The 17,468-nt window shown below is 33.8% G+C and overlaps 2 protein-coding genes across 2 annotated transcripts; one reads left to right on the top strand and one right to left on the bottom strand.

Annotated features, from left to right (window-relative positions):
- Positions 1 to 8,800: 8,800 nt before the first annotated feature.
- Positions 8,801 to 10,854, bottom strand: LOC112688382. The gene is made up of 4 exons (XM_025561546.1): positions 10,561 to 10,854; positions 9,714 to 9,909; positions 9,150 to 9,599; positions 8,801 to 8,916 (listed from the first exon to the last, which is right to left on the bottom strand). The coding sequence occupies exons 1-4, from the start codon at positions 10,852 to 10,854 to the stop codon at positions 8,801 to 8,803; spliced, it is 1,056 nt and encodes a 351-aa protein (XP_025417331.1).
- Positions 10,855 to 12,650: 1,796 nt separating this feature from the next.
- Positions 12,651 to 13,544, top strand: LOC112688381 (ATP-dependent DNA helicase pif1-like). Its single transcript, XM_025561545.1, has one exon. The coding sequence runs from the start codon at positions 12,651 to 12,653 to the stop codon at positions 13,542 to 13,544; it is 894 nt and encodes a 297-aa protein (XP_025417330.1).
- Positions 13,545 to 17,468: the final 3,924 nt, after the last annotated feature.

Here is a 17,468-nt window from a genome sequence, read left to right as displayed (position 1 = left end):
GATCCGTTAACACATAGGTCCACGGTCAGGTCACTGCGGTTAGGTTAGGCCACCACGCGTTGTACGCAATTAGTGCACGCGCCTTTGCCACCGCGTCCGATGAACACGTGTTTATTAATCCTGGTCCTGCTGAGTCGTTGCACAAGCCAGTTCAGAGGATCAACTTCTCTTTCTCTTACTCCTTTTCACGTGCACATCACTGTGGCATGATCGTTTTCGATTCGGCTGACGAAGGGGTGTTTCGATATTTATCGGTCCGAGCACTTATTGTTATTAAAAATCTTGTCGACATGTTTGTTTTCGTAATACACGCATGCAAGAACAGTTTAAAACTTATCGAAGGACATCCCTGCTGATTGGTGTGCGTCGCAAACATTTTGACGTGATCGAGAAAAACGTGTGCATGCGATCTCGTGCATTGACCGTGTGCTGGACATCGTTCTTCTCGAAGTGGAACACACAGCTTTAGAATAAAATAGAAAATGTTTGACGGTTGAATATATCGATAGAACTTCAAAACGAACCGGTAAAGAGTACGGGTAAGGTGAGAGGGTTTCCGGATTTTGTAATTGTAATATCTGACGTCGAGGTAAAATGTTTTTTTCATTTCCACTCCGTAACTTTATCGATAACAGTTCGTTTCGGGTAAATGTACACATTTTCCGATGACCATGCGTTTGAAACGCACGGGTATAAAACCAAATTTGTAAAGATATGAACAGCGACAAAGAGATGGTTTCCCATGGTATTAGGATATCAAACACCAATAGTTTTCGGTTTATACAACATTTCACGGTATACCCAAATTGTTGCGGGACAAAAATAATGTCCGTTCAAAAACGTGTGATATTCATTCGGATTGCATAGGTATAGTACGCAGCAGTACACGTCTAAAGACTGGTATATTTTTAAATCCATAATCAATGCGATCGCAAGATGTGAACGACAAACTGGTATCGCTAATAACTCTGATCAAACGAGAATATTATGATATTACGATGATACGTTAAAATCATAATATTTCCGTCGTCTCTCTGTGAAAAAAATTCTAGCGATTTAAATAGAACGTACTTAACGAACCGGATCCCAACAGTATTACGGACTCGAAGCCGAATTCAACGAAACGAAATTTCTATCCTTATTAATTGTTTCCCCCGCCACCGATGTCCTTACCTTGGTATCGCCGTAATATTGTCCTAGACTTTGCTATCCGCTGAGGAAGATATAGCAAAAACTTTGTGTATTACTAAAAAATATGTGTGCAGTAGCAAAGTCGTGTTGTTACTTTGGAAATAAATTAATCGGTCATTTTCGTACTTCGACAAAAAAATATAAGACAATATTTTTTACAAGCTATTATTTTTATTGATATTATTTAGAAAATTAAAAATGTTTAATAAACGAGTAATTTTGATATAGATAATCGAATCAACCTCCTATCTACTTTTTAACTCCTTTTACAACCTATTCCACTCCTCGTCCCTTACCATCATTATTGGCGGATATCCATGGGAATTCGAGGATATACCGAGCCACGGAAGGCTTTGCTGTACAAAATGTCGAAGCGTGTGGGGAGGTATCAGTTTTTTTGTGTGGAGGATGGCTAAACCCCCCCCCCCCCATTATTACTATTACGATGCGCAGTAGCGAAAATAATAAAAATGATCCTCGGGAAAATCTCTAGAATTTCTCGATTCGTCCGGGCCCTTGAAGATTAATATCTTTACGGACGACGCGCTATACTTCGTTGAAACCGATGTTGCACGGCCACGGCTGTTCCGTCGGTCATCACGCGATAGTGCAACGTGCACGGGGACGAAGAGCTACAAACAAGTTGTGTCCGGTGTATTTTTTCGGGTTACAAGAATTATGTCGAAAAAATAAAATATACGGGTACCAACAAAAGTTTGAAACACAAATGGATACATTTTTTCAATTACAATATTACACCTACAGAAATGTGTATAGCATTTTACACGAAAATAAAAGTTGTTCCGTTACATTAATTTATAATAATGATTATGGTATCTGTATGCAATAACAATCATTGTAAGTATTTGCAAATATAACAATATCTAGAAAAGTACGAATTTGTAAACAATAACGATCGTAAGCTTACAACGACAATCTTTGTACCTCCGCGCACGCCTTATAACTACACGACAATAGTAACGAGCAAAATCGACTTTTATTCGGCGAAAGTCTTACGCAATATACCTGGGTATTTATACGACGATGTAATGGACACAATTCTGGATTTAAACCAACATAAAAAACGATTTCGTTTTGATTTACGAAACAATATATCAAAATCCTTGTGCAACACATCGATTTAAATCTACCTCGATTTTAGGGACACAACTCGTGCACCACATTTTCGTCATCGGGACACAACCCCGGCACCCCAGTTTTATTTAGGATTCCGTTTCCGAATTTCCGTTAAAAAAGTGCGGCCGCGCTCTGAATGCGCCTATAATGCGTGCCAACGTTTTCCGCGTTGAGCGTTACACGTTTACCGGTACGCGCGTCCACGTTACTTGCGATATTCGCGTGTCCGTCGGAACGAAGAAAACCGTGCGTCGAACGCGAAACGCTGTAAGGCGATATCGCGATTTTTTTGTTTTTTTTTTTTTTTATGGTCGGGGGACATTCGTCGCTTTTCAGCAACAACGCGTACCGATAACTGTCGATCGTTACGTACGTAGTTCAGTTGTAACTAATAAACCATCACGGACAAGATCACCGTACTCGTCACTGGTGATCAATAAATACTAAAAATAATAAAAACAGTACGCAGTACCGAATGGGATCATGTTTTAACGTACAAAGCACGTGGCACTAGTGCCCTCCCCTTAAGTGATAATTGAACGCTACCCAGCGGTGAGTGATCGTGCCACTGACCAACACGATTTCATAACGACCGTAATGGCAGGAGTTGATTTTCCCTGTATGTTTCTCTGCAGAACACCACGTCTATGAACTACGATGGTTGATGATTTTATTCAAGTGCCACCCAGTGAATATTATTTCAAATACGTTCTGCTACGAATTATGTATGAGCCACTCGAAAACGTGTACAGAACGATCCGTTTGCGTGGACACTTAAACTTATCTTTCAACAGTAGTTGGACCGCCTGCGACCAGTACAGCGTTTATAAATCGGTAAATCGTTTCTGCTAATCGCCTATAGTTCGTTTGCATTTTGAATTCGTTACGTTCGACTGTTTTCGACAGACGGTACGAAACGATTGATTTATGTAGTGGCCGCTTTCGTTGTAATCATAATTTCGCCGCAACTCATATGTATCGTGTGATAAAACAAATGTAGTTAATAATGTACTGTTAATCGTAAACCACACAAGCTTCAAACAAGGTCTCAAAATATCAAAAACCACAGTTTAAAATTCGAAATAAATTACATCAATATTCGACAGCTTCATACTCGATAATTTCCCACCACATGGTACACCAGTAGAAAAAAAATGCCGACGATGAACTTTTTATTTAGTTTTCAAGATTATTTGGTTGATTTAAAATTATTTTATCGGTGTTTTACAAAATAAACCGTTAACAAAGCACGAACATTTCAAATGCCTATAAATAGCGCAAGAAAATTCGAAATCTTACCATCCCTAGAAATTGGTATTATTGTAGCCTCCGATAAAAATGTCAATTTTCTACGACTGTTGTTTTTTTTTTTAGTTATCGAAAAAATAATTCAATTTTGTCGAGAAATTCAAAAACTGACCTCCTGAAAGCATCGATAAACAACATTTCTATTAGAAACCACCCTTTTTTTTTTGAATGATCATAGTGCGCGTTGTGATAGAAATCGTGTAGACGAAAATAATAATAAAATAAAATTCATGGTATAACAAATTGGTACATTCCTAGCTTCACTTAGAATCAAGCGAAGCAATTAATATTATTATGTTTATGCATATTAATTAGTAGTAACTCATGCTTTTTGATGGAAGTCATGTATCTTAACCATAAATTTACTGACCATGACGCGTTTATTGTTAAAACATTATTTTACGAAAAATAGAATATAATAATAAATTATATATACATTTGTAGTATAATAAAATTATTCCATCATTGAGGTTAAGTAAGTCAACTTAAACATTTGAGATAAACGTTTTGCTCAAATTTTTTAGAAGACGAAAATAATTATGAATATAACATAGATATTATCGTACCTATACAAGATAGAATTCTTTTCTGTCGTACACAATATGTGTTTTGTGTATCGGTTTCGATGTAAGGTTAAAAATATGTTTTTATATCATACCCATACGATATATGAAGTATCTACATAGTATATGATATACTGGAAACAGTTGGGTACTAATGAGGTCATGCACGTTTGCCATTTGGAACACTGAAAAATTTGTAATTCTATTTTTCATTATTATTATTATTACTCTAATCCTAATGATCTCGACGGTGTAAAGTATAATGCTAATGGTAATTTATATTCTTAATTTACCAGACAGGAAGGATACGGATCGGTTGGGTAGTCAATTACATGTACTGTTGTTAATCGTAAAAATATATTATTCATGTTTCATTATTTCCAATTAACGTATTACTTTTTTTTTTTCTAGCCTTTTAATAAAATCATAAAGTTGCAATTATGCTCACACCGACTTTGAACTGTTACTTTTTCATAACCTATTTGAGTCGATAACTCAATTTAATCATTTAGTTCACTTGACTCAGTTCATTCTAATGATTTGATTCAGTGAGTCGACTCTTAGTGCAATAAGTTTTTATCGACTACATGTTTCATTTTAGATAACTACGAATCACAAATTCAGTGAATTACACAGTTCAATTGACACAACTCACGAGCCATAAGCTGACAAAATGATAACATAAAGTCGGGAATTGATAACATAGAAGGGGTAACACGACAGTTATATACAATAATATATCCATAGTACTTATAAATGTATACATGTAATATAACAATAACCTGTGGGTAACATAGAGTTGTTGAGCCATCGAATTATGGCACAATGATTTAACTCGTTCAGTTTACCTGAAAAATCGACTCTCTGAATCAGTTCTTTCACGAACCATCCCTGTAACCTATGTTATGTTCATACACCACGTCTAACAGGGTATAATGATATTGATTTCGAAAAAACTTAAGATAAAACATAATATGGGACCAAGAAAAGTTATTGTTAACTTAGTGTTAGTCTTATCGCATGTTAGAAATCACTCTCTTTGTCACCCAAATATGCAGGGCCGTTCGGAATAGAAATAAATGTGAGTATACAATGTTTGTCGCACTATTACACAAATAATCAGTAGAGTTATTTTCTATGTTCAGAGTCCAATTTTTTTTTTACTGGAAGATTTCAAATATTTGTCCAGGTGAAACTAGGTAAAATGACCAACGCTTACCGTACTCATAGTTTTCTCGTTAATATTTTCGATAAAATAACAAATTTAAAAACCTGATTAAACAACAGTACTTTTTTTTATAGACAAATATTTTGGATAAAAAAAAAAAAATAGACTCAGAACATATATAAAGGTTTTGAGAAAAAGTATGAGTACGGTAGGCGTTGCCAATTTTATCCGGTGTCACCCGGACAAATATTTAAAATCTCCCTGTAAAAAATGGAAAATCAGAACAAACAAAATAACTATACAATTGTTATGATAGTGTATACGACTGGCGTACGCTCATCGCGTCGGTATGTACCTAGAACCATAATAATTTTATCGAATAGTAATTGTTTTCGCGCTGAACGAGTGCGTAATCGGATGGGGAGACACTAGTCATATAGTCCATGATGCCCCACTACTGTTTTACTATGGTCAGGGGCGCATTTTCAATAAAAAAATCAGGGGGTGCTGAAGTCTTTCCATCTTTTTCATGTTCCTCAATGGTTATAGACACCCGCAACCCGTACAATTAAACAGCTAATAAAATATTTGGTAAATATTTGAATATTTCTAAATTTAAATTTTCGCTTTGATTTTATATTTTTATCGTACATACAACGTCTGTAAACACAAATGTTTCTTTCATCAAATTTTTAGATTCTAAGTGAAGCGAAGAATATTATGGTTTTATAACGATGTTTGTATTTTATTTTTTTAACACTTTTTCGTATAGAAATACTGGTCAAAAGTTTTTTATATCAACTTTTTAGATTTTAAATTGGAATGCAGTGGTAATTTAGATAGGTCATTTTTTTTTTAAACCTTAATGGATTTTCTATGCATGAGAAAAAACTGTCCAGAAACGGTAAAAATACGCTGTAAATAAGACTTTCACTTTTCAGATTTTAGTTATTTAGTCATAATTAATGTGGCTAGAAACTTGAAACAATTACCTCGTAGCAAAGATATTTTTTTTTTGTTATTTTAGAACATTTTCAAATAACGATTTTGATTTAAATATAGAACTTTAAAAATACATAATATTTTGAAAGTCTTTATGTGATAAAATTTTTATTTTTGGATATTAAGTGAAAATTTAATGTCTGCTAACTCATGTACGAGTAGTTATTTACCATTACTGAAAATTTTTTTAAAAATCGTTAGTTTGAAATTTATTTCACAAGGGTTTAAGTAAATCTTTATACATACATTTTCGATACTAAATATTTATTAAAAAAAATTTGGTCCATCCAATCATAATGAAACTTTAAATATAGATAAATATTTGGTAAAAAAAAAAAAAAAAAAAAAAAAAAAATTAAAAAAAAAAAATGTTAAACAAATTGATAAAAAAAAAAGAACCTATCAATAATTAGACTAAAAATGTTAAAATATACTTATAAATGGTTAATTTTTATACTGAACCCTTAGAGTCATTCAATATGATGGTTTAAGTTTAGGAATTTCAAAATCTGGCAATACTAGTTCGAGGACCAAAATGAGGAATGATGAACTTCCACCACCATCATTTAAATAATAAATGTATATATTTATACAGTAAAAACTCTGTAACTGTACTTTTTTTTATAAACAACTATTTTATATGTTTATATCCTATATATTTACACATATTTATATATGCGTCGCTTAACCCCTAAATGTCACTTAGCCCCTTTTACCTTTTATCTGCTGATATGTGGTGAAATAAAACGAACTCTCGACTTTAAAATGTTAACTTTATTTTAAATAATTCTTAGTCCAATTTATTTATTTATTACGTAAACCAGGGTGAAGTATTCCTGCATTTACCGGAATTAAAACACATTTGAAAATGGATCTGTTCGGGAGTTCCTAATATATTCCAATCTCGTGTTGAACTCATCATTCTTTGTCTCATAACTATGCAATTCAAAATGTGTTCAGTGATATGTGATTTTCAAATATGGAGTTATCCTGTTAAACTCTTTTATCGGTTTTTATCTAATCGTTATAGTGCGCCCAGCCTTAGATTGTTGTTACATAAATATTTTATTATACATATCTATATGATATTATTTTATACATGGTCCACACCTAATCATTATCATATGCTCCATCAGTGGTCATTCATATATACTCGTATCTTACATGTAGTTATTTCTATTATTATTTCTTAGCCCACCCATATTATCTGCATTATCTGTGACATCCACATTGTCTGTGACACTTCTCCGCATGTGCATTATGCTTAAGATTATCTTCTGTCTACAATGTCCCATGAAACCTTAACTTTTTTCCCTTATCAATTTTTATTTGTATAATATAAGAGGAAAAGATTAATGATTTTCTTTAAGTAAAAATATTATATAAATAAAAGGTAATTTAACCTTTTTATTACTTTTTACTATTAACCGTTCTTTATTAAGAGTTAATAATTACACATAATATATATCCTTACTAAGAGTGAGTAAAAAATATTTGCCTGTTCAACAGCATATAATGTTATCAAGAATAATTATATAAAAGGGAAGTTACTTAATGTTATCCACATATTAAAAGGAGTATTAACGCTAATTCCTTGCCACACTTAGGTTTAATCTAGTAAAAGTTGACATAGCAAAAAATATTCATAAAGTATAGAAAATAGTTGGTTTATTAAAAGCTATTTATGTGTTTTAATCGGTATCTACCCTTTGCCATCACGTTTTTTGTTATTGCTTGCGAACCACAACAAGGTGTCATCGGCTACTTCGTTAGTTTCGTTCCGCGGCATATATAATTATTTTACGAGACCCATCAAAAATATTGTACATAATACCTTACCATATAAGATATATTATCATATAACTATACCGTAACAAAGATCGGATTAAGGTTACATTTCAATAAGACACATTTTATTACACATTTTTGTAAAACAATGAAAGTGTTTTTAACGCAAAATACGTGGTTTTATTATACAATATATTAATTTAACAACAAATATAAATACATATATACAATAAATGATTGTCGTCTTAATTTAGGCCAACGGGCCTGATTAATCTGTTGTCACAGCCAAGCCAACTAGCAAAGTCTTGTGCATTTCACCTAATTCTAGTTGACGTACAAAGCAGTAATGCAATGAAAATCATTGCTGCATGTGATAATAACAAAAATGGTATCTGTAACGAAAACGTTTATATCAAGACCTACACATGGCACGTAGAATACATTTATAAATTAAAATTGTATTGTTATAAGTAAGATTGTATTTAAGGGTCGGATGGAGAAGTAGGAGTCTTATTCTTAGGTTAAAGAGTTATTTTAACGGATTTTTTTTCTGGTGCAATTCCAATATTCTGCGTATTAACAAAACTTACGTGTGTACTAATATCTCGGTGTATATTATCGAGACGTCATTCGGTTTGAACCGTTATAACGGACGATCCGATTGGAAAAAATAACGGTTGATGGCTATAAAATGATCGACGGTTTTGTACTGGTGACCGGTGAAAAAACCGTCTATGATTTGGTTTATCGTGCTTTCAGCTAGAAAATCAAAAAACAGCAATTTATAACGAAATTTTGTAATACGCAAGTGTTCATTGTATGTTTATAAATAACTATTGAGATAAAAATCATTTGTAGAAAAACGCGCAGAGGAACAGAATTACAACTTTTTAAACAGTGTAACGACGACGATGATTATCAATGTTTTTAAACATACTGAAAAACATCAAATCGCTTTTGGCGCGTAACAATAAAATAATAAAGTATCGTACTCGGATCGCTGGCGCTTTCCATCAGGGTCCTCGATATGAATTGGACGAGAATCTCAAATTCGGAGGATTTAATGATTTGCCCGTGCTCAAAATATGGTCTCATACGGTCTGAGACCAACAGCTTGATCCTTTCGTAGGAAATCACCCGTTCCTCTTCTAGGGACAGGAATATTGGTTGATACTCGGGATTAAGGCAGTTATCAAACACCTGATTCAGCTCTCGGTCTATCCGGGCTCGCATGGCTTGAGGTAGTCTTCTCATGTTCCTTCGGAACTCGTGCGTCGTAGCCACCATTGCGCTGAGATTTTTATCGTTCTTAACGATGTCAATCATCTCGGGTCGCAAAGTATTCGGGTCCACAATGGCTTCCGTTGGCGTTCCCGGAAACATTGAAGTACATTTGAAATTTTCGATAGCTAATGTCATAATGGCCTGTTCGTCCTGTTGATCTGCAAGCGTAAATAAAACGTTTATTTTAAGGAAACGTAATAGTGTACGCTCGATTATGTGTTGCCTGTAACAGACGTTAGGTTTTATTTGCAATAAAGCCAAAATCTAATTACCGAAGACTTGTGCCTGCGTCGGGAACTGAAGTAAGTACGCGTCGCCACAGTTTTGCTGTCTTTCATCAATATCGACAACAGCGACCTCCATCGTCGATGCAGTGTCACGATTTCTACTATCCGATTGCGCTATGATAGTCGTCATCAATTGGTCGTGGATCGTTGACGTGCCCGTACAGCTTTTCACTTCATCTATCTGTTTACCCATAAGAAAGCAATACGATCGCGAATCATTTGCGTGATATTTTCTTATTTGACGTTTAAGCATGAGCATATTTTAGTGGTGGAGGTGATGAGGCGATCGCCCCCCCCCCCTGAATACGTATTTAAGTAATTGATTTCATGTGAGATACAAATTTCAAATTTTTGTAATGTGGACCATTTTATAATAACATCAAATTACGCATAGCTGTGAATACTGAATTTAGCTTTTTGTCGGGTCTATACTTAGTGGAAAATCAAATAAAGTACAAGCGTAACTTTCAAAACACAGACAGGTGTTAAAGAAGAATTATACGAAATCGATTCTAACTGGATCCGGGATCCGGCATTAGATTAAAAGAAAAAAAATCACAAATATTTAGGATTCACCTGTTAAATATTACCAAAAATGTACTTGTAAATTTTGATCCTGAATTAAAATAAATTTGAGTTGCCCCTCCCCTCCCCTAGAAGTAAGTCCAAATATACCCCTACGTATTAGTGCATCCGCGTAGGGTACTTTGTTGATACAGCAAGTCGAAAGTAGTGCGAGGTTTCTTTTTCTTTTTACAAGTGCAACCAACGGGTGAATTTCGGGAATCACAGAGTAGATGAATATCAATATTCAATATGAATATTCACGTACCGTTTTACGCATTGCATCGCAGTAGATCTCTGCTACCATGCACTTCCTTATCGCTTCCTTTTCCATCTCGCCCAAACACTTCTCCACGAACATTTCTATTGTTCCGTTTTCAGCCGAGCCGCGGTCGCTCGCAGTGTTTTCTTTAATGTTGGTCATTAGCGTTTCACGCAGTTTTGCCAGGTAACCGGCCCTTACCATGTCACTGAGGCCATAGTCCACGTTCTCGGGACTCATGTCCGCTGGTGTTGCCGGCAATCCCAAGTCCCATACCGATGCGTATTTTAGTGAATTCATAATATCTCACGTTTGAGTAAACTATGTACGTATAGCAGTAGTGTACTTGAATAGCACTGGTGCTTCCTGATGTATCAGCCGGAAAGGTTGTAAGAGTCGATCGGATACAACGGTGCACAGAGAGGTATGTGTATATGTTGTAATGTCTTGCCGTAAGTTTGAAACAACTCGTATGGTCAAGTCGATGGTTTACGGAAAACTAAAATCTCGTTCCTTATTACTTATTAATATTACTTTTAATCATAGAAACCATTTGCATACTACGACACTTTTTCAGCCATAATATTTTTTTTAGTGTTTTATTTTAATTTTATTATTAAAATTGATTTAAAGGTCGATACGTAGTACCAGCGTCCTCTAATGCAATGTACGGTCCGTTACTTAAAGGACCAGAACGGACTTAATATTTTATCAGGGGACCGAAGTCGAGCCGGATCACACTTAAACGTTTACTAACTAACTTTATAAAACCAAGTAACCAAGTATATAGGTAAACGAGGTTTACCTAAATTTCAATTGTTTAAAGTTTTTTTTATTTGTGGTTTTTATTTTAAATAAATTTCTTGAAAACATACTCGTATGCCACGATCGGAGTTACAAAATAATTTTTAAAATATCACATGGTACAGGTTTTTTTTTTAATAAATCATAGAAAATAATGAATTGCTAACAATACATATAAATTTTTTTTTTGAATTATTGAATCAATAAGACAAAAAAAAATATCTTATAAAGTATTATTATATGGTTTTGAATTAGTTGGGGTTTTTAAACATATTAATGAAACAAAATTGAATATTATTTTCTAAAAGTGTGTATACTTATAATTTTTTTTAATTAAAACTGTTAGGATTCTAATTCAATATCGTACTGAAACCTATGCACTAGTAGGTACACTTAATAATCTGTATAAAAAATTATATCTTCTTCTGTATATATAAAACAGTAAGCTGATTGACTGCTATCAACGCACAGCTCAAACCATTGGACGGATCTGGCTGAAATTTGGCATACAGATAGCTATTATGATGTAGACGTGCGCTAAGAAAGGATTTTTCGAAATTTTGAATTTAAAGGGTTGAAATCGGTTTAATATTTTTTGACCAGGTCGATAACTGCGCTATTAAAAATGAATTATATTAAATAAAACTATTAAAAAATTATTAAAAAACCATTTAAAACTATTTAAAAACTATTAATTTTATTTTTGGTAGTAAATGACGGGTATTGCATAAATATTAAACAAAAAGATCCCGCAACAGGTGCCAAAACAAATAAGAATGTTAGTTCAAAAAATTATTATGCATATCGGTTGATGATTAGACGCGATCAGGACTAAGTTATTTTACGATGCATAAGCTTTGTCAACAATTCATGGTCGAAATATATATAAAGATAGATAGCGAACGATTTCGATACTTCGATTTCGATTCAATCAAAAAAAGCTGCGTGCAAATGATTCTCAAAACAATTGTTAGATATTGGAGATGGGAAAGTTACTACAGATGAAACGGGATGTATAAAATTACCGAACGATTTCTGCACAATCATTTATTCACAAGATGCTCTCATTGACCAGATATGTCCCAGTGTACACAGACAATACACAAATCATGAGTGGCTGGCAGAAAGAACAATTTTAGTAGCAAAAAATGTGGAGGTCAACGAATTGAATCTCAAGATACAAAATTTGTTATCAGAAAACTTGGTGTCATACAAATCTAGATACAGTTAGCGATGCTACTGAAGTTGTAAATTATCCAACAGAGTTTTTAAACTCATTGGATTTACTAGGCATGCCACCGCATGATGAAGTCAAGTCATGTCTTAAAAGATCTACTTTATGGCCTAAGATTAATATACTCAAACTGTCAAAAAATATGAGGGTACACTTAGGAGAGGAAAAGTTTGCTGGTGGATTTTCAGATCTTTTACTTGAAATTGGCAATGGTGATTATCCATCGTTTGATGAAATGATAACTATCCCAGAAAATTTGTGTACAGTTGTAACTACGGTTCAAGATTTAATATCAAAAATTTATCCAGATATTGCTCATATTCATGATAAGCCTATGGAATGGTTGTGTGAACGTGCTATACTCACTCCAAAAAATGACCAAGCGGCGGCTATCAATGATACACTGCTGATGTCTTTTGAATGGGAAGAAAAAGTATATACTTATATAGATACGGTGGTCAACATGGACGATGCAACTAATTATCCGGTTGAATTTTTAAATTCATTGAAACCACCGGGCATGCCATATCATAGGCTTATTCTGCGTGTGGGCACACCTATTATGTTTTTGCGAAATTTGAAACCACCTAAACTGTGCAATGGGACCAGGCTTAAAGTCAAAGCTTTACATCGCAATATAGTAGAAGCCACAATTTTAACAGGATGTGCAAAAGGGGAAACTGTGTTTGTACCACGAATCCCTTTAATTCCAAATGATCATCCGTTCGAATTTAAACGATTACAGTTTCCCCTGAAAGTCTGTTTTGCAATGACTATAAACAAGTCTCAAGGCCAAACTCTTAAATTTGCAGGAATAGATTTGCGAGAAAACTGTTTTTCACATGGACAGTTCTACGTAGCTTGCTCACGCGTAAGCTCACCCAGTAACTTGGTGATTTTGTCGCTTACTAATAGATCAGTGAAGAACATTGTCTACAAAGAAGTTTTGTAGATAACATATTGAAAAACTATTAGTAAAACATTTATTTTGAACCTTTAGTGCTAAAATTTATCGTGAACAAAGCTTCTGTCGCCAAAAGCTATAACTTATTGAATAGGTTATGATAATAATCATTATCATAAAAACTAAATTAATATGTATAAAATATTATTTCAAAAATCTTAATTAATTTAAATTTCAATAGATTTAACAAAATTTAATCTTGGCAGGTTACATACATTTATATGTTTAAACCCGGCAACGACGGGTAATTCAGCTAGTATGTCATAAATATGTTGATGGCTCATTCGATCTTAACAATGTATTTTATAGTAATGGTAGTGTTGGATGCCGGTTAGTGTGTACCGGCCAGTGCAACGAGAGTGAAATCAACTGTACAGTTTTTTATTCAATGTAGATTACGATATGTGGTGAATAAAACGAACTCTTAATTTCAAAATGTTAACTTTATTTCAAATAATACTCAAGTCTAATTTATTTATTATTACGCAAACCAGTGTGAATGTGGAATTAAAACACATTTGAAAATGGATCTATTCGGGACTCCCCAACATACGACAGTAGTTCAGCAGATAAAATCGTATTAGGTATTGTACCCTGTTTAGTTAAATTAATCTACAAAAATTGGTCGCAAGACATTTACTATACGTTTTGTTTTTTTAATTTGTGACCCATTTATATATTTATATTATAAATTCCAATTCTAATTGTAATATATTAATAAAATGACATTAATAATTATGATCATAATATTATAACAATGCACGAAACAGCAACTTAAATTCAATATAAGCTAATTTTATAAATATAGTAATTTACATCATTCATTTTAGATCGCCTACACAGTCTACGTGCACGGCCCGTCGCAACAGGTTGTCCGTTCGTAACAGATTTCCTACGCGCGTTCTGTGCTCATATTCAAACCTCGGGCATGGCGCCCATTATAAAGCCGTCTAATCCTACTAACACTGCTCACAAACGAACAGCTAGCATAGCTCTCTCACCTCGGGCAAACTTAAAAAACAAATTCTCACCTTTATTGGATTTAGCAGATACTGACAACGACCAATCAGACAACGTTGAAATTGATACGCCGGAGGTAAGACAAAAAATACCACCTCTCTATGTTTACGATATCACAGACTATATTCACTTTCGCGACACAATAACACCAATGATAATAGATGAGTTTAGCATAACTAAAAAAAATACTGTCTTGAGACTAAATCTCACATCGGTCGATGACTACCGTACTGTCACTAAATATTTCACCGAAATCAAAATAAAATATCACACGTATCAATTACCAGAAGACCGAAACTTATCCGTCATAATTAGAAACCTCCCCACATCTATACCTGAAGAACAAATCTTTAACGCAATTACTGACCTAAACTTCACTGTTGTCTCAGTAACTCGACTCCAAAATAAACATAAATCTCCCATACCGATAATAGCGGTACTACTCGAAAAAACGGCAAAAGACATATTTTCGGTAGACCGTCTACTAAACTGCATTATATCTATCGAAAACCGTAAAACTGATTCTAACATACCTCAATGCCAAAATTGTCAAAGATTCCAGCATACCAAAAATTTCTGTAAACTTCCGCCCAGATGCGTAAAATGTTCGGGATATCATCACTATTCCGCCTGCACAAAAGATTCATCTTCCCCTCCTACCTGTGTAAATTGTCTGGGGAATCACCCAGCCAATTACCGAGGTTGCATAGCTTATAAACTATTGAAAAATAAATCGCGTCAAACTAATTCAAAAAACTCTACTACCCATAAGCAATCTGATACCGAAGTTAATATATACAGCAACAATCACCCATCCACGTCACAAAATGTTACTTCTAATCACCTCTCTAAGAATAGCACAAACCCACCTGTCTTCAGTAATAACAACAAACAGTCGTATGCAGAAATAACAAAAACAAATACCTACGAACACCAGGCACCACCTCCATCCCAACCAAATATCCAAAGCGAGCTTCTACAGTTACTAATACCCACCATCAATTCTCTATTACAAGAAATTATAAAAAAAAATCATCGAATATATCCCAACGTTATTAAGTCAAGTAAATGGCTGTCAACTTTAATAATATTAATAATGCAAATTTAGTTATCATAAATTGGAATACCAATGGCCTTAAACAAAACAGAAATACTTTCGCTGCATTTTTGAACACTCATAATGTAGATATAGCTTGCATCAGTGAAACACATTTAATTAATGCAGATAAAATAAAATTTAATGTTTATGTCACTTATTGTAAAGACAGATTAGCAGTTCGACCTTCAGGCGGCGTAGCTATTATAATTAAATCAAAAATAAAACACCATCACACTTTTATACCTGCTCTACAATCACTGGAAGCAGTAGCAATCACTATATCTATCAACAATGTAATTACAACTCTAATTAGCGCATATCAATCACCTAGTTTTAAAATGATCACAAATGATTTCGAAAAAATTCTTTGCAGTTTTCAAAAAGTAATGATTATTGGTGACCTGAACTCCAAACATACCACTTGGAATTGCAAAACGACAAATCAAAATGGTCGTAAATTATATAAATACCTTTCAAATACTTCAACAATTATCTCTTCACCTGACTCCCCGACGTATTATCCATATGACCAAAATAGAAATCCTGACATACTAGACGTAATATTATTAAAATCAATGCCTCTATCAATTCATCAAGAGCCCTTATTTGAACTTGACTCAGACCATTTGCCCGTAAAAATTACATTAGGAGGCGCCCTAAATGTATCTATAAAATCACGTAAACTTATAAATGGCAAACCAAACTGGGAAACATTTAAAACTTATATAACTCATAATATAAAAATCCCGAAAAACATAAATAACACTATTGCAGTCGACGAAGCCACAAACCATTCCTAAGAAATTATTCATCTAGCAGCGGAAGACTGTTCAAACTCGTCTTGTAACATATCCCAAAATTATACATTTTCTCAAATACCTTCTTCAATTCTAAAATTGATAAAAATAAAACACCAAACCAGGAGACTGTGGCAGCTCCATAGACGAACTGAAGACTGGAAAAATCTTAATTATCTCACTAAAAAAAGTCAAAATTTTACTCGAAGAACGAAGAATAGCTTCATACCAAAATTACTTATCTACAATTCATCCTTCGGACTCGAACTTATGGCTCGCTACCAAACGTTTAATCAAACTAAACGCTGGTGTTATACCTCCGTTAAAATCAGATAACGTCTACCTAAACTCAAATGCTGAAAAATGCGAACTCTTTGCCAAAACCTTAGAAAATACTTTCTCACTGAACAATATTGTAGATACCGAAACGGAAACCGCGGTGTGCAACAAACTAGTTGAACCAGATATTCTTCCACAAGATATATTTCCCTACACCACTCCTACTGAAATTAATGAAATAAAAAAATTACCAAACAAAAAATCTCCAGGACACGATCTCATCACTAATGCTATATTAAAAAAAATCCCAATAAAAGCAATCACATATTTGTCTATTTTATTCAATTCATTAATAAGAATCGGCCACTTTCCAACTGAATGGAAAAAAGCCACAATTATAATGATAAAAAAACCTGGAAAAGATAACACAAACCCTAACAGTAACCGGCTCATAAGTTTACTATCTTCAGTCTCCAAAATATTTGAAAAAATCATATACACCAGGTTAACAAAACATCTAGATGCAACCGAAGTCATTCAACATCATCAATTTGGTTTTAAACCAAAACACTCAACTTCTCAACAATTCCTCCACCTAACTGAACACATAAATAATGGTTTTGAAAAAAAACTTCATACCGGTGCAGCGTTTTTAGATATTGTGCAAGCTTTTGATCGTGTTTGGCATGACGGCCTTCTGTTCAAATTAAAAACATT

Source organism: Sipha flava, unplaced genomic scaffold, assembly GCF_003268045.1.
Source record: "Sipha flava isolate LNK unplaced genomic scaffold, YSA_version1 38_pilon_pilon, whole genome shotgun sequence".
NCBI classification, from domain to species: domain Eukaryota; kingdom Metazoa; phylum Arthropoda; class Insecta; order Hemiptera; family Aphididae; genus Sipha; species Sipha flava.
The sequence above is the reverse complement of the archived record's forward strand: the minus strand, read 5'-3'. Positions and strand labels throughout refer to the sequence as shown.